General features: G+C 45.2%; 1 protein-coding gene across 5 annotated transcripts in view; it reads left to right on the top strand.

Moving 5' to 3' along the window:
• Positions 1 to 13,212, top strand: part of THADA (THADA armadillo repeat containing) — a 1,252,206-nt gene that overhangs the window by 438,625 nt on the left and 800,369 nt on the right. For all 5 annotated transcript variants that reach the window (XM_063918333.1, XM_063918332.1, XM_063918334.1 and 2 more), the window contains exon 24: positions 9,437 to 9,559. In XM_063918333.1, the coding sequence (XP_063774403.1) occupies positions 9,437 to 9,559 (123 nt within the window). The remainder of the gene's footprint in view (positions 1 to 9,436; positions 9,560 to 13,212) is intronic.

The raw sequence follows: 13,212 nt of genomic DNA, 5'->3' as shown, positions 1-13,212 counted from the left end.
AGGATCAGGAAGACTGAAGCTCTGTTTGTTCTGTATGCGGCCAACAAGGTTGGCGCTCATGCTTCAAAGCAGACAATTGCTCGCTGGATCTGTAACACAATTCAGCAGGCGCATTCTACGGCAGGATTGCCATTGCCTAAATCGGTTAAGGCCCATTCCACTAGGAAGGTGGGCTCTTCTTGGGCGGCTGCCCGAGGGGTCTCGGCACTACAACTGTGCCGAGCTGCTACTTGGTCGGGGTCAAACACCCTTTGCAAAGTTCTATAAGTTTGATACCCAGGCTGAGGAGGACCTCCTGTTTGCTCAATCGGTGCTGCAGAGTCATCCGCACTCTCCCGCCCGTTTGGGAGCTTTGGTATAATCCCCATGGTCCTTACGGAGTCCCCAGCATCCTCTAGGACGTTAGAGAAAATAGGATTTTACTTACCGGTAAATCTATTTCTCGTAGTCCGTAGAGGATGCTGGGCGCACGTCCCAAGTGCGGACTTCTTCTGCAAGACTTGTATATAGTTATTGCTTACATAAGGGTTACGTTATAGTTGGTCGGTCTTGAACCGAGGCTATGTTACTTGTTCATACTGTTAACTGGGTAGTTTATCACAAGTTATACGGTGTGATTGGTGTGGCTGGTATGAATCTCGCCCTTAGGTTACATAAATCCTTTCCTCGTACTGTTCATATCCTCTGGGCACAGTTTCTCTAACTGAGGTCTGGAGGAGGGACATAGAGGGAGGAGCCAGTGCACACCCAGAATCCAAAGCTTTCTTAAAGTGCCCCATCTCCTGCGGAGCCCGTCTATTCCCCATGCTCCTTACGGAGTCCCCAGCATCCTCTACGGACTACGAGAAATAGATTTACCGGTAAGTAAAATCCTATTTTTTATGATAAGTTAACACATTTGCTTATTTTTATGCAATATAATAATAATTAAATAATAATAATAATAGCAGCAACGCTTAAATTAGGTAATAGGAGGTGCCAAGTATCCCACAGTGCCTGATTCTGTTATGGGCATATGTTGGTGACCGCCTGTTAAAATTATACATTTTCCCATTTCTGAACCCAACATCGAGCTCCTGATAAGTAATTCTAGAACATTACGTCTCTACTTTGTGAGACATCGTTCAGCTCAACAGGCCCCCTGAAAGAGAGAAATTGCAACAAAGATTTTTGGTTTCTTTAAACAAAGATTTATTGTTTCAATGAAAACATACCGTATATACTCGAGTATAAGTCGACCCGAATATAAACCGTGGCACCTAATTTTACCACAAAAACCTGGGGAAACTTATTGACTCGAGTATAAGCCTAGGGTGGGAAATGCAGCTCTACCCGTACACAGACCTCATAGTGCCAGATATGCCCCACAGTGCCAGATATGCCCCACAGTGCCGCAGATATGCCCCACAGTGCCAGATGTGCCAGATATGCCCCACAGTGCCAGATGTGCCAGATATGCCCCACAGTGCCAAATGTGCCAGATATGCCCCACAGTGCCAGATTTGCCAGATATGCCCCACAGTGCCAGATTTGCCACACAGTGCCAGATATGCTCCACAGTGCCAGATATGCTCCCCAGTGCCAGATATGCCCCACAGTGCCAGATATGCCCCACAGTGCCAGATATGCCCCACAGTGCCAGATGTGCCCCACAGTGCCAGATATGCCCCACAGTGCCAGATGTGCCCCACAGTGCCAGATATGCCCCACAGTGCCAGATGTGCCCCACAGTGCCAGATGTGCCCCACAGTGCCAGATATGCCCCACAGTGCCAGGTGTGCCAGATATGCCCCACAGTGCCAGGTGTGCCAGATATGCCCCACAGTGCCAGGTGTGCCAGATGTGCCCCACAGTGCCAGATATGCCCCACAGTGCCAGGTGTGCCAGATATGCCCCACAGTGCCAGGTGTGCCAGATATGCCCCACAGTGCCAGGTGTGCCAGATATGCCCCACAGTGCCAGGTGTGCCAGATATGCCCCACAGTGCCAGGTGTGCCAGATGTGCCCCACATTGCCAGATATGCCCCACAGTGCCAGGTGTGCCAGATATGCCCCACAGTGCCAGGTGTGCCAGATATGCCCCACAGTGCCAGGTCTGCCAGATATGCCCCACAGTGCCAGGTGTGCCAGATATGCCCCACAGTGCTAGATACTTACCCTCCGTCGCTCCCGCGCTGTCTTCTGAAGGAGGGACACGGAGAGCGAAGCGCGCGGCTCTCCTGTGTCCCTCCTGCATCTCCGGCGGCAGCGGCGTGTGTTAAAGTAAGTGCCGGTTCGTGCACTTCCTTTACCACTCAGACGCCGCTGCCGCTGGAGATGCAGGAGGGACACAGGAGAGCCGCGCGCTGCGCTCTCTGTGTCCCTCCTTCAGAAGACAGCGCGGGAGCGATGGAGGGTAAGTATCTAGCACTGTGGGGCATATCTGGCACACCTGGCACTGTGGGGCATATCTGGCACTAAAGCTGACTCGAGTATAAGCCGAGGTGGCTTTTTCAGCTCAAAAAAAAGTGCTGAAAAAGTCGGCTTATACTCGAGTATATACGGTAATTTTCTGGCTGCCAAACAAAGTCCTATCTGAGAAAAAGTAGATTTCTATTCTAGGTACAGTACTATAAAAAACTGGAATCCGCCAAGGTCGGGAACCTTTCTCACCATCAATACCCTTGCTGTAACAACAAGTGACAATGGCTTTCTAAGTGTGCTGGTAGAGTTACATTTTTTAAAATATCAAATGAACTTTTTTTTTATCACCGGAACCACTGAACCCCAGCCACATTCATTATCCTGCTGTTAGGCTCCATATTGAACTTGACAGTGCAGGAGATTCTGTATAAATCTTGAATTTCACAATTGCAACTGCAAAACATTTGGACTTACTTAATTTTGCTTTGTGTGTTGGCATTCTGTAAAGTTCAGCGGGGTTTCATAGCTCGAGTGATTTATAGCTTGGTCCGCAGTGCCAGTACTGAGCCAGAAGGGTTGTTATAAATAATACGCTTCTTCGCTACATGGCATTAAAGAAAGATCATTTAAATGATACCAACTGGAGCCAGCTCTGTGGGTGCTTGTGATCCCCTAGTGTTTGTGCTTACACCGTTCATGTCTATGCATGGCATTTATGGGTGCTACTTGAGCATCCAGGATGATTTTAAAATGTTGGTTTCTAGGGCAACGGATAACTAATAAAAGACCGGTGTACTCCAATGAAATATCAGCACCATTAATGTGCACATACAACAAGTAAAGTCAGCAAGCATAAAAGTCAGGTATAGCATAAAAGTACATAAAACGGCTTTTATGAACAAGGAGGAAAGGTAGGGGACAGGAGAAGCGACATATAAGTTTAACTCCAAGTAAGAGAGAAATGAGGTGGGAGAGGTGTTATAATTATTATAGTACCATCTGCCGCCCTACACTATACATCTCCTGGAGTGGTGGTCTCATCGTGTACAAGGTGATACTGTAAATATTTCACTCAAGGTGTTGTTTATGACAAAGCTACACTGTATGATGGATAGATGTAGAGAATCATGAAAGGGGGATTTGGTCAAGATTAGTGGTGTTCTCAATCCTGAGGAATACAGACAGGTACTTATCCTCATGCAGTACCATCAGGGAGGCTTCTGACTGGCTCCAAATGTATTCTGCAGCAGGGCAATGACCCCAAACATACAACCAATGTCATGTAGAGCTATCTTCAGCGTATAGAAGAACAAGGAGTCCTGAAAGTGATGATATGGCCCCCATAAAGTCCTTATCTCAACATCATTGAGTCTGTCTGGGATTACATGAAGAGACAGAAGGATTTGAGCAAGTCTATATCCACAGAAGATCTCTGGTTAGGTCTCCAAGATGTTTGGAACAACCTCCCTGACAAGTTCCTTAAAAAACTATGTGCAAGTGTACCTAGAAGAATGAATGCTGTTTCGAAGGCAAAGGGTGGTCACACCAAATATCGATTTGATTTAGAACTCTCTTCTGTTCATTCACTTTACATTTTGTTAATTAAACTAAACTATCAACACTTCTATTTTTTAAAGCATTCTTACTTTGCAGCATTTTCCCCACACCTGCCTAAAACTTGAACAATACATACATACATACATACATACATACATACATACATACATACATGCATTTATTTTTTCTTTACTTTTTGCTGTAAACCTTATGTATTGCTATAAACCTTATGTACTTGTGTAAGTCAAATCTGGAGCCTGGAATTGATGCCTCCATTGTCTACAGCGCCAAGAATGACTTCATGTATTTGCCGTGCTGTGACTTGCGCTGGCACTTTTCCGTGTAACATGGCATAGTATCCTAAACCAACAGGGGGTTAAAGTTTAGTGGAAGAACAAGTATTTGTTCATACACCACTTTATAAGATTTTTATTTGCTTAGTTAACACTTTCATTTATATAACGGCATAAAATGGCATCTGGCATGTCCTATTTCCTGTTATGAAAGATTTACTTTTGAAGGCTTGTCGTCTAGAGCCTTGAGGTTATTACTTAGCTGTGCATTGAATAGAAGTGAAAGATGTGCTTATATTATAAACCAGTGCTTTTATTAACCAGCATTGCGTTTACACTGCTCTGTTTCTACTTGCTCATTAGGGATCAGCTGTGCTTTGGGAGAAGGAGTGTGAATGCCAGTTCTGTTTAAGGTGCATTTGACTACGGTCAGAGCATCTTTTTGTGACTGGTTTTCATCTCCTGAATGTCCGTGTGCACCAGGATTTGCATTGGTGATTGTAGAACAATCAACCCATCAGATCATCAGAATGATCCATGCAGCCCAGAGTATTTCAGGAGGCAGGTGTGCTGATCAAGTGGAAGGGCCGGACCTGTCCACTGGTGTGATAGTGTACAATTGACCCTGTAAATGGTAACCAGCGGCCTGGACAGTGGCATGATAGGGAGAGGACAGGAGGCAGCACTGTGACAGCCTGGAAATTTAGATGTCCACAAGCTCACTCACGTGCAGCTAAGTTCAAGCATCAGGCTTGTCACAGTTGCACTATCTTCATATCCCTGTTACAGAACCTCTAATTGTAAGCCTGTAATAGGGATATGAAAAAATGGGGGGGGGGGGGGGTTAGGGGGTAGGTGTTGCTTTTGGTGGCATAAACCGGAGATTTCTGTGGTAAGATCATTACAAAGTTTTTATTTTTGTTTTACATGCCCTAAAGTCTTTTGAATGCTGTGCACCTATGAAAAGATGCAAGCGTAATAGGAAAATAAGATGCATTATAAATTGTGCTTCCAGGACGTGTATAAATATGTCACATAGGACTTGATGTTATTGTTTTAAAGAAGTTCTGGCCCTAAACTGTAGTTTTTTCTTCCCACCAACCATTCTATCCGTACTTACCTCATACGCAGGGGCAGAAAGGATGGTGTAATGGTTAGCATTACTGCCTCACCGCACTGAGGTCATGGGTTTGATTCCCACCATGGCCCTAATTATGTGGAGTTTGTATATTCTAACCGTGCTTGCGTGGGTTTCCCCCAGGTACTCCGGTTTCCTCCCACAAACCAAAAATATACTGGCAGGTTAACGGTCTCCCAACAAAATGAACCCTAGCGTGAATGTGGGTGCGCGTACATCAGGGCTGGCCAAACCAGTCCTCGAGATCTACCAACAGTTCACATTTTCCAGACCACCTAGCTGGTGCACAGGTGTAGTCATTACTAATTAAGATGTGCTGCATTCATTCCTAACTGACAATTCTACAGGTCTCCAGGAGGCCTGGAAAACATGAACTGTTGGTAGATCTCGAGGACCGGTTTGGCCAGCCCTGGTGTACATGTTTATCGGGAAACTAGATTGTAAGATCCACTGGGACAAGGACTGATGTGAATGGTCAAATATTCTCTGTAAAGCGCTGCAGAATATGTGTGTGCTATAATAATAACTGGTAATTAATATAATAATAATATATTATCAACATGATATACCGAAAGACATGAAGGATAAAGTGCTTGTTTGCTAACAAGGAAAAATAAAAAAAGGGTGGGAAAATTCCAGACAGCAGATTCACAAACTACCTATACTCTTCTGGAATTTTCCCACCCTTTTTTTATTTCTCCTTGTTAGCAAACAAGCACTTTATCCTTCATGTCTTTCGGTATATCATGTTGATCCCCCTAATTGTCTTCCAGCATCAGTGGCTCCCTGTATTTAACTCCTAAGCATACCCAGGTTTTCCCAAAATATCGACCCAATACGGGACTTGATCATTATAATTGACCTATACGAAATACAGAATATGTTAGTTGGTCATTTTTCTTTTAATTGCTTGTAAATTGTTTGTTCTTTCATTAGTCTGTCTAAGATACATGTAATGCCTACTTTTAATTAATTTATCAATAAAATATTATGTATTAATTTACACATATTTCCGTTTTTTTCTGATTAAGCGTGTGCCCACAAAGAGTCTTTTCTTTCTTCTTCCAGCATGAGTATATTGTGTGCTGATGTCTATTATCTAGCATTTACAGATATGACATGAGTATACTGTGGGCTAATGTCTATTATCTAGCGTTTACCGATATGACATGAGTATACTGTGGGCTAATGTCTATTATCTAGCGTTTACAGATATGACATGAGTATACTGTGGGCTAATGTCTATTGTCTAGCGTTTACAGATGGGTATTCTGTAGTCTAGTGTTTTTTATGTATTATTGAATGACATGAATATATTTTGGGGGTTAAAGTCTTTTGTCTTTTATCTAACATTTTCTGAAATGACAGGAGTATACTGTGGGCTAACGTCTTTTGTCTTTTATCTATCATTTACTGAAACAACATGAATATACTGTGGGCTATTGTCTGTTAGCTAGCATTTACTGATATGACATGAGTACACTGTAAGCTAACATCTTTTATCTAACATTCACTGATACTGTATGACATGTGTATACTGTAGGCCAGTGATAGGCAACAGATACACTGCAGCCACTGATATTATAGAGACACTTATTACTCTTCATTTCAGTACTAAGTTAAGCTAGTTAGTACATGTAATCAATAAAAGAGGCACCTTTCTGTAATAACATATTAGCAAGCCTGTTAAACAAGTGCTACAATGAATAACAAATATAGTAGCAATGGAAGATGGAGTTGGGTGCAGCAACTGAAGGCATGAAGGGCTGTCTGTTGCCCACCACTGCTGTAGCCTAATGATATAACATGAGTATACTATAGGCTTCAGCCACTTACATAAAGTGTCTTTCGCTCTCTCCTCATTTGACAGTGGCAGGTTCTCCACAAAGCCTCTAATGCATATACATCATGCGCTAACCTTGCTCAAACCTGCTGATGTGTCCAGTACAGAAGGTACTCTCAGCATAAAACCCTGCTGCACAGAATACTGACAGCAGACGTGCAGATAAAACCCATGCAGTCTAGTCTGTAAGCCTAGAAGTAGGTCAGCGTTGCCTTATTCTGTGTGTTCCCGTACAATCTCTACATTCAACTGGTTTATATGTTCAAAGACCTTCAAACAAAGCTGCCACTGTTACATGTTTTTTACAATCTAAATATGGCAAAATGAAAGGGCATCTGATCTAGAAAAGTTTGAAAATTATCGTCAGCATTCAGTGAGTCACGTACTCCTTTGCAGTATTTACACAAATCTCATTCATTCAGCCTTCTTGTAAAAGTAAAACAGCATAAAGTAAGATCCTAATAGTCAATTACATAATGAAAGGGGATGCAGTTAAAATGCCGACTGTCGGGATCCCGGCGTTCAGGGTAATGATGACGAAATCCCGACAGCTGACTAGACCGTCAGCCGGAATCCCGGCGCAACAGGGCTAAAACAGGGCTATTCCAACTCGTGGGTGTCCACGACACCCATAGAGTGGGAATAGATCTTGTGCCGAGCCAACGAGCCCGCAAGGGAACCCTTTGGCGCTCGCCCCGCTGCTGGCATTCTGGCGGACAGGATGCCAATGTAGGGATATTGACAGCCGACATCTCATCCGCCATTAATTCATATGTATTCCAAGACGGAATGGGCTGCTAGTCCCTGTATGTGTGGGTCCAGAACAATCAGCTAGCCCAATAAGGTCTGGTCGGGGTGTGTTGGAATCCAACCTGGATTAACAATAAATGCAGTCAGTTGTTGATTGTTGTCTGCAGTAGTTGTGTCCAATAGACTCTTACCATTCAGCCCCTGTGCCAACAGCTCTATCTGTCCGTTTTGTGCACGTGAGGTTAGATTGTACTTACATCGTTTGTACTTAAGTCTGCACACATAGGTGTCTTTAATGCACACATCCTCCAATGTCTAATCAAGTTGCCTGGGGCATCAATTAAAAATCTTGCCACCACTAACGTGCTATTCCCCTGGCATCGCTGATCTTCATTTCCCAGTACAGAATGCTATTTTCACTGATACATACTCCATTTCTCCTTTATTGAGGATCCACTACAAACTGTAAAGCTGGGCATACACTATACAATTATCTGACAGATCATCTGCCTGATCTGGCTGGTTGGAATGAAAATCTGTTCCCAAACACTGAAAAACAGACAATAACAGCCGTTCATGCGAATTGGTTAAATCCGGGATTTAACCAATTTGACTAAACAACTGTTTTTGTCCATTCGCCAGTGTTTGGGAGCACATAGTCGATTGTCATTGGATCTCATCCATTACCAGATTTTCATTTTGACCAGCCAGATTTGGCAGATAATTGTATAGTGTATGCTCAGCTTTAGTTTTGGGTGGCCTTTAAGGAGTTAATATAGAAAATGATAGCACACTTACATTTTGTTGTGCGAATAGCATTAGGCATTGGGATCCCCTTATCGCTAGCACTCACACGCTTCATTCTCTCTAAGGGGTCTATTCATGAAGCAGTGAAAATGGTGGAGAAGTTAGCCAGTGGAGAAGTTGCCCATGGCAACCAATTTCTCTCACATCTCCACTCTTTTCACTGCTTCATGAATAGACCCCTAAGCTACATATGAATAGTTCAGTAGCTACAACAGAAAGATGCGAGGACATTCATAGTAAGAATCCGATTCATCAGTATGCATTCATTTTCTGTGTTAACTACTGTAGCTGCATTCAAAACTACACTTTCAGGTTTGGGTGTAGTTATGATTTAATTCTTACTTAATAATGTAAAATGTTAATGTTGTGTTTAGTTGTACATACAGTAAATGTGTACTTCTGCTATATTACTATTGCCACTTGATGTTCCTGAATCAGTCTGTTCAAAAGTAGAACAGTTTTGGGCTACCAACTGCATGTCAGAATGGATCCGACTCTTATTGAATATACCCCTATGTCGTCATCTAGTGATCAGTCACTTCTATCCATAGCTCTAAATTAAAGTTTTCAGCAGAGTTGCCACAGAATACACATCCATACTGCGGCTGTGTAGATTAATATATTTCCTGTTCTTTCTCTCTGCAGGCTCTGTTGGCATCTGAACCCAAGAACAGCAAGGCAGGCCTCCTGAAGATGACTATGAAGGAATTAATAAGCTTGGCCATGCCTACAAGTGACTTGTGTGGAAATAACAGCACAATCCCACAGGTGATGATGATATTATACAGGCTAGGCTGTAACAGCAGACCTCTTTCAACAAAGGACATAATATATAACATTATAACTGTCACCGTGGTTACTGACAGCCCATTGCAAAATCACAGAGCAGCAGAAAGGTCGCTCCCTCAAGTCAATGGTTTAGGTCCAAGAATGACAAAAAAAATTTCATTTTTACACCAACGCCATCCAACTGGCAGCCTCCCTGTCCGGATGCAGCCTACAGAGGCATTTGTATAATTTTTGGCGTGTGTGAGAACTTCAGAGGTTTTACTGTATGACATACATTTTTCTTTCCCCTTTATGTAATAGAATCAAGCCTGACCCGGGATTTAGCCGGATAATATAGCTTTATATTATGCTTGGTTATACAGTCATCTTGCTTCACTGAAGTGATGATAAATATTTATGGGAAACTTTTAAAATGGCTGCCTTTATTGTATAGCTTACAACTGTTTTATGTTCCAGTCACATCAGAGTTGAAGCTTGACTTATTTTTCCTGTGTAGCAGTGAGAATCAGTCTGTGATTACAACAATTTCCAAATTGAAAACCATATTATTCGCTGCCTTACATGTTTCTGGCTTTTATAATACATGTAGATAAAATTGCTATTGCATACATTTGAGATGTTGCCCAATATACCTCAGCTCTAATGGTGCTTTGGCTCTGAAAGCACGCTACACAGCAACCAAATAGCGGTAGAATGCCAGCAGTGTCTCTTATACCCCTTTCAGACAGTATTGACGGGTTGCACATGGATTTTGTACACGGGTGTGACACGGCTGAGACCCCTTTCAGACTGGCAGCTCCGCCAATACGTGCCTCTTTTTATGAACGGGTGCGACCCGGCTTAACCGTTTAAACTGCACCGAAAGCTGAGTTAAACACATGTTCAGCCCTGCCCGTTACCTGGGTTGAAATACCGAGTCACTCGCCCTGGGTTATTTCAACTGGCCCCTTTAAGACTGCGCTGCAACTTGGGTTGCTGTGCGTTTAAGTGCAATATCCCGGGTTATTGCTGGCAGTCTTATACCCCTTTCAGACAACCAGCAATAACCTAGGTCAGGCATGTCCAAACTGTGGCCCTCCAGCTGTTGTGAAACTACATATCCCAGCATGCCCTGACACAGTTTTGCTGTCAGAGAATGCTAAACCTGTGTCAGGGCATGCTGGGATATGTAGTTTCTCAACAGCTGGAGGGCCGCAGTTTGGACATGCCTGCCCTAGGTTATTACATGTGAACGCGCAGCAATCCGGGTTGAGGCCCAGTCTGAATGGGGCCAGTTGAAATAACCTGGGTCGAGCGATCCGGTATTTCAACTCACGTAACGTAGATGGCTGAACACATGTTCAACCCGGCTCACGGTGCAGTGTGTAAGGGTAAGCCAGGTTGGTTGCACATGTTCACTGAATAGGAGGAGGTGGTTCTTGGAGAGCATCTTATCTCCAAGCACTGTCTCGGGTCGCATCAGCAGTAATGTCAACAACCCGGCAATAAGCAGGGTCGGGCCACCAGTCTGAAAGGGGTCTCAGCCAGGTCGTATCCGGGAAGGCCCGGTGTACAAATCCCGGGTGCAACTCGGCATAGCGGGTGTTTTCCATTTGTTGATAGTTTAGAACATTTTGTAAAACTGGTTCATGTTTTCATTAACGTCCTAGTGGATGCTGGGGACTCCGTAAGGACCATGGGGAATAGACGGGCCCCGCAGGAGACATGGGCACTTTAAGAAAGAATTTAGATTCTGGTGTGCTCTGGCTCCTCCCTCTATGTCCCTCCTCCAGACCTCAGTTTGAATCTGTGCCCGGACGAGCTGGGTGCTGTTCAGTGAGCTCTCCTGAGCTTGCTGTAAGAAAGTATTTTGAAGGGTTTTTTATTTTCAGGGAGCTCTGCTGGCAACAGACTCCCTGCATCGTGGGACTGAGGGGAGAGAAGAAGCAGCCCTACTCTCTGAAGATAGGTCCTGCTTCTTAGGCTACTGGACACCATTAGCTCCAGAGGGATCGTACACAGGATCTCACCCTCGTCGTCCGATCCCAGAGCCGCGCCGCCGTCCCCCTCGCAGAGCCGGAAGACAGAAGCCGGGTGAGCATAAGAAGCAAGAAGACTTCGAAATCGGCGGCAGAAGACTCCAGTCTTCACTGAGGTAGCGCACAGCACTGCAGCTGTGCGCCATTGCTCCCACACACACCTCACATACTCCGGTCACTGTAAGGGGGCAGGGAGCAGGGGGGGGGGGCGCCCTGGGCAGCAATTGGGACCTCTTTGGCAAAAGTTCAGCATATATACAGTTGGGCACTGTATATATGTATGAGCCCCCGCCAAGTAAATGTATATTTAAGCGGGACAGAAGCCCGCCGTCGAGGGGGCGGGGCTTCTTCCTGAGCACTCACCAGCGCCATGTTTCTCTGACGTCCTAGTGGATGCTGGGAACTCCGAAAGGACCATGGGGGGATAGCGGCTCCGCAGGAGACTGGGCACAAAAGTAAAAGCTTTAGGACTAGCTGGTGTGCACTGGCTCCTCCCCCTATGACCCTCCTCCAAGCCTCAGTTAGATTTTTGTGCCCGAACGAGAAGGGTGCAATCTAGGTGGCTCTCCTGAGCTGCTTAGAGTAAAAGTTTAAATTAGGTTTTTTATTTTCAGTGAGTCCTGCTGGCAACAGGCTCACTGCATCGAGGGACTAAGGGGAGAAGAAGCGAACTCACCTGCGTGCAGAGTGGATTGGGCTTCTTAGGCTACTGGACATTAGCTCCAGAGGGACGATCACAGGCCCAGCCATGGATGGGTCCCAGAGCCGCGCCGCCGTCCCCCTTACAGAGCCAGAAGAGCAGAAGAGGTCCGGAAAATCGGCGGCAGAAGACGTCCTGTCTTCAATAAGGTAGCGCACAGCACCGCAGCTGTGCGCCATTGCTCTCAGCACACTTCACACTCCGGTCACTGAGGGTGCAGGGCGCTGGGGGGGGGCGCCCTGAGACGCAATAAAAATACCTAAGATGGCAAAAAAAGACATCACATATAGCTCCTGGGCTATATGAATGCATTTAACCCCTGCCAGAATACATAGGAAAACGGGAGATAAGGCCGCCGATAAGGGGGCGGAGCCTATCTCCTCAGCACACTGGCGCCATTTTCCCTCACAGCTCCGTTGGAGGGAAGCTCCCTGGCTCTCCCCTGCAGTCACTACACTACAGAAAGGGTTAAAAAAGAGAGGGGGGCACTAATTACGCGCAGTATTGAAATTACAGCAGCTATAAGGGGAAAAACACTTATATAAGGTTATCCCTGTATATATATATAGCGCTCTGGTGTGTGCTGGCAAACTCTCCCTCTGTCTCCCCAAAGGGCTAGTGGGGTCCTGTCCTCTATCAGAGCATTCCCTGTGTGTGTGCTGTGTGTCGGTACGTTTGTGTCGACATGTATGAGGAGAAAAATGATGTGGAGACGGAGCAGATTGCCTGTAATAGTGATGTCACCCCCTAGGGGGTCGACACCTGAGTGGATGAACTGTTGGAAGGAATTACGTGACAGTGTCAGCTCTGTATAAAAGACAGTGGTTGACATGAGACAGCCGGCTACTCAGCTTGTGCCTGTCCAGACGTCTCATAGGCCGTCAGGGGCTCTAAAGCGCCCGTTACCTCAGATG

This window comes from Pseudophryne corroboree, chromosome 4, assembly GCF_028390025.1.
Source record: "Pseudophryne corroboree isolate aPseCor3 chromosome 4, aPseCor3.hap2, whole genome shotgun sequence".
Classification (NCBI taxonomy): domain Eukaryota; kingdom Metazoa; phylum Chordata; class Amphibia; order Anura; family Myobatrachidae; genus Pseudophryne; species Pseudophryne corroboree.
This window is presented reverse-complemented; position numbering and strand designations above follow the sequence as displayed.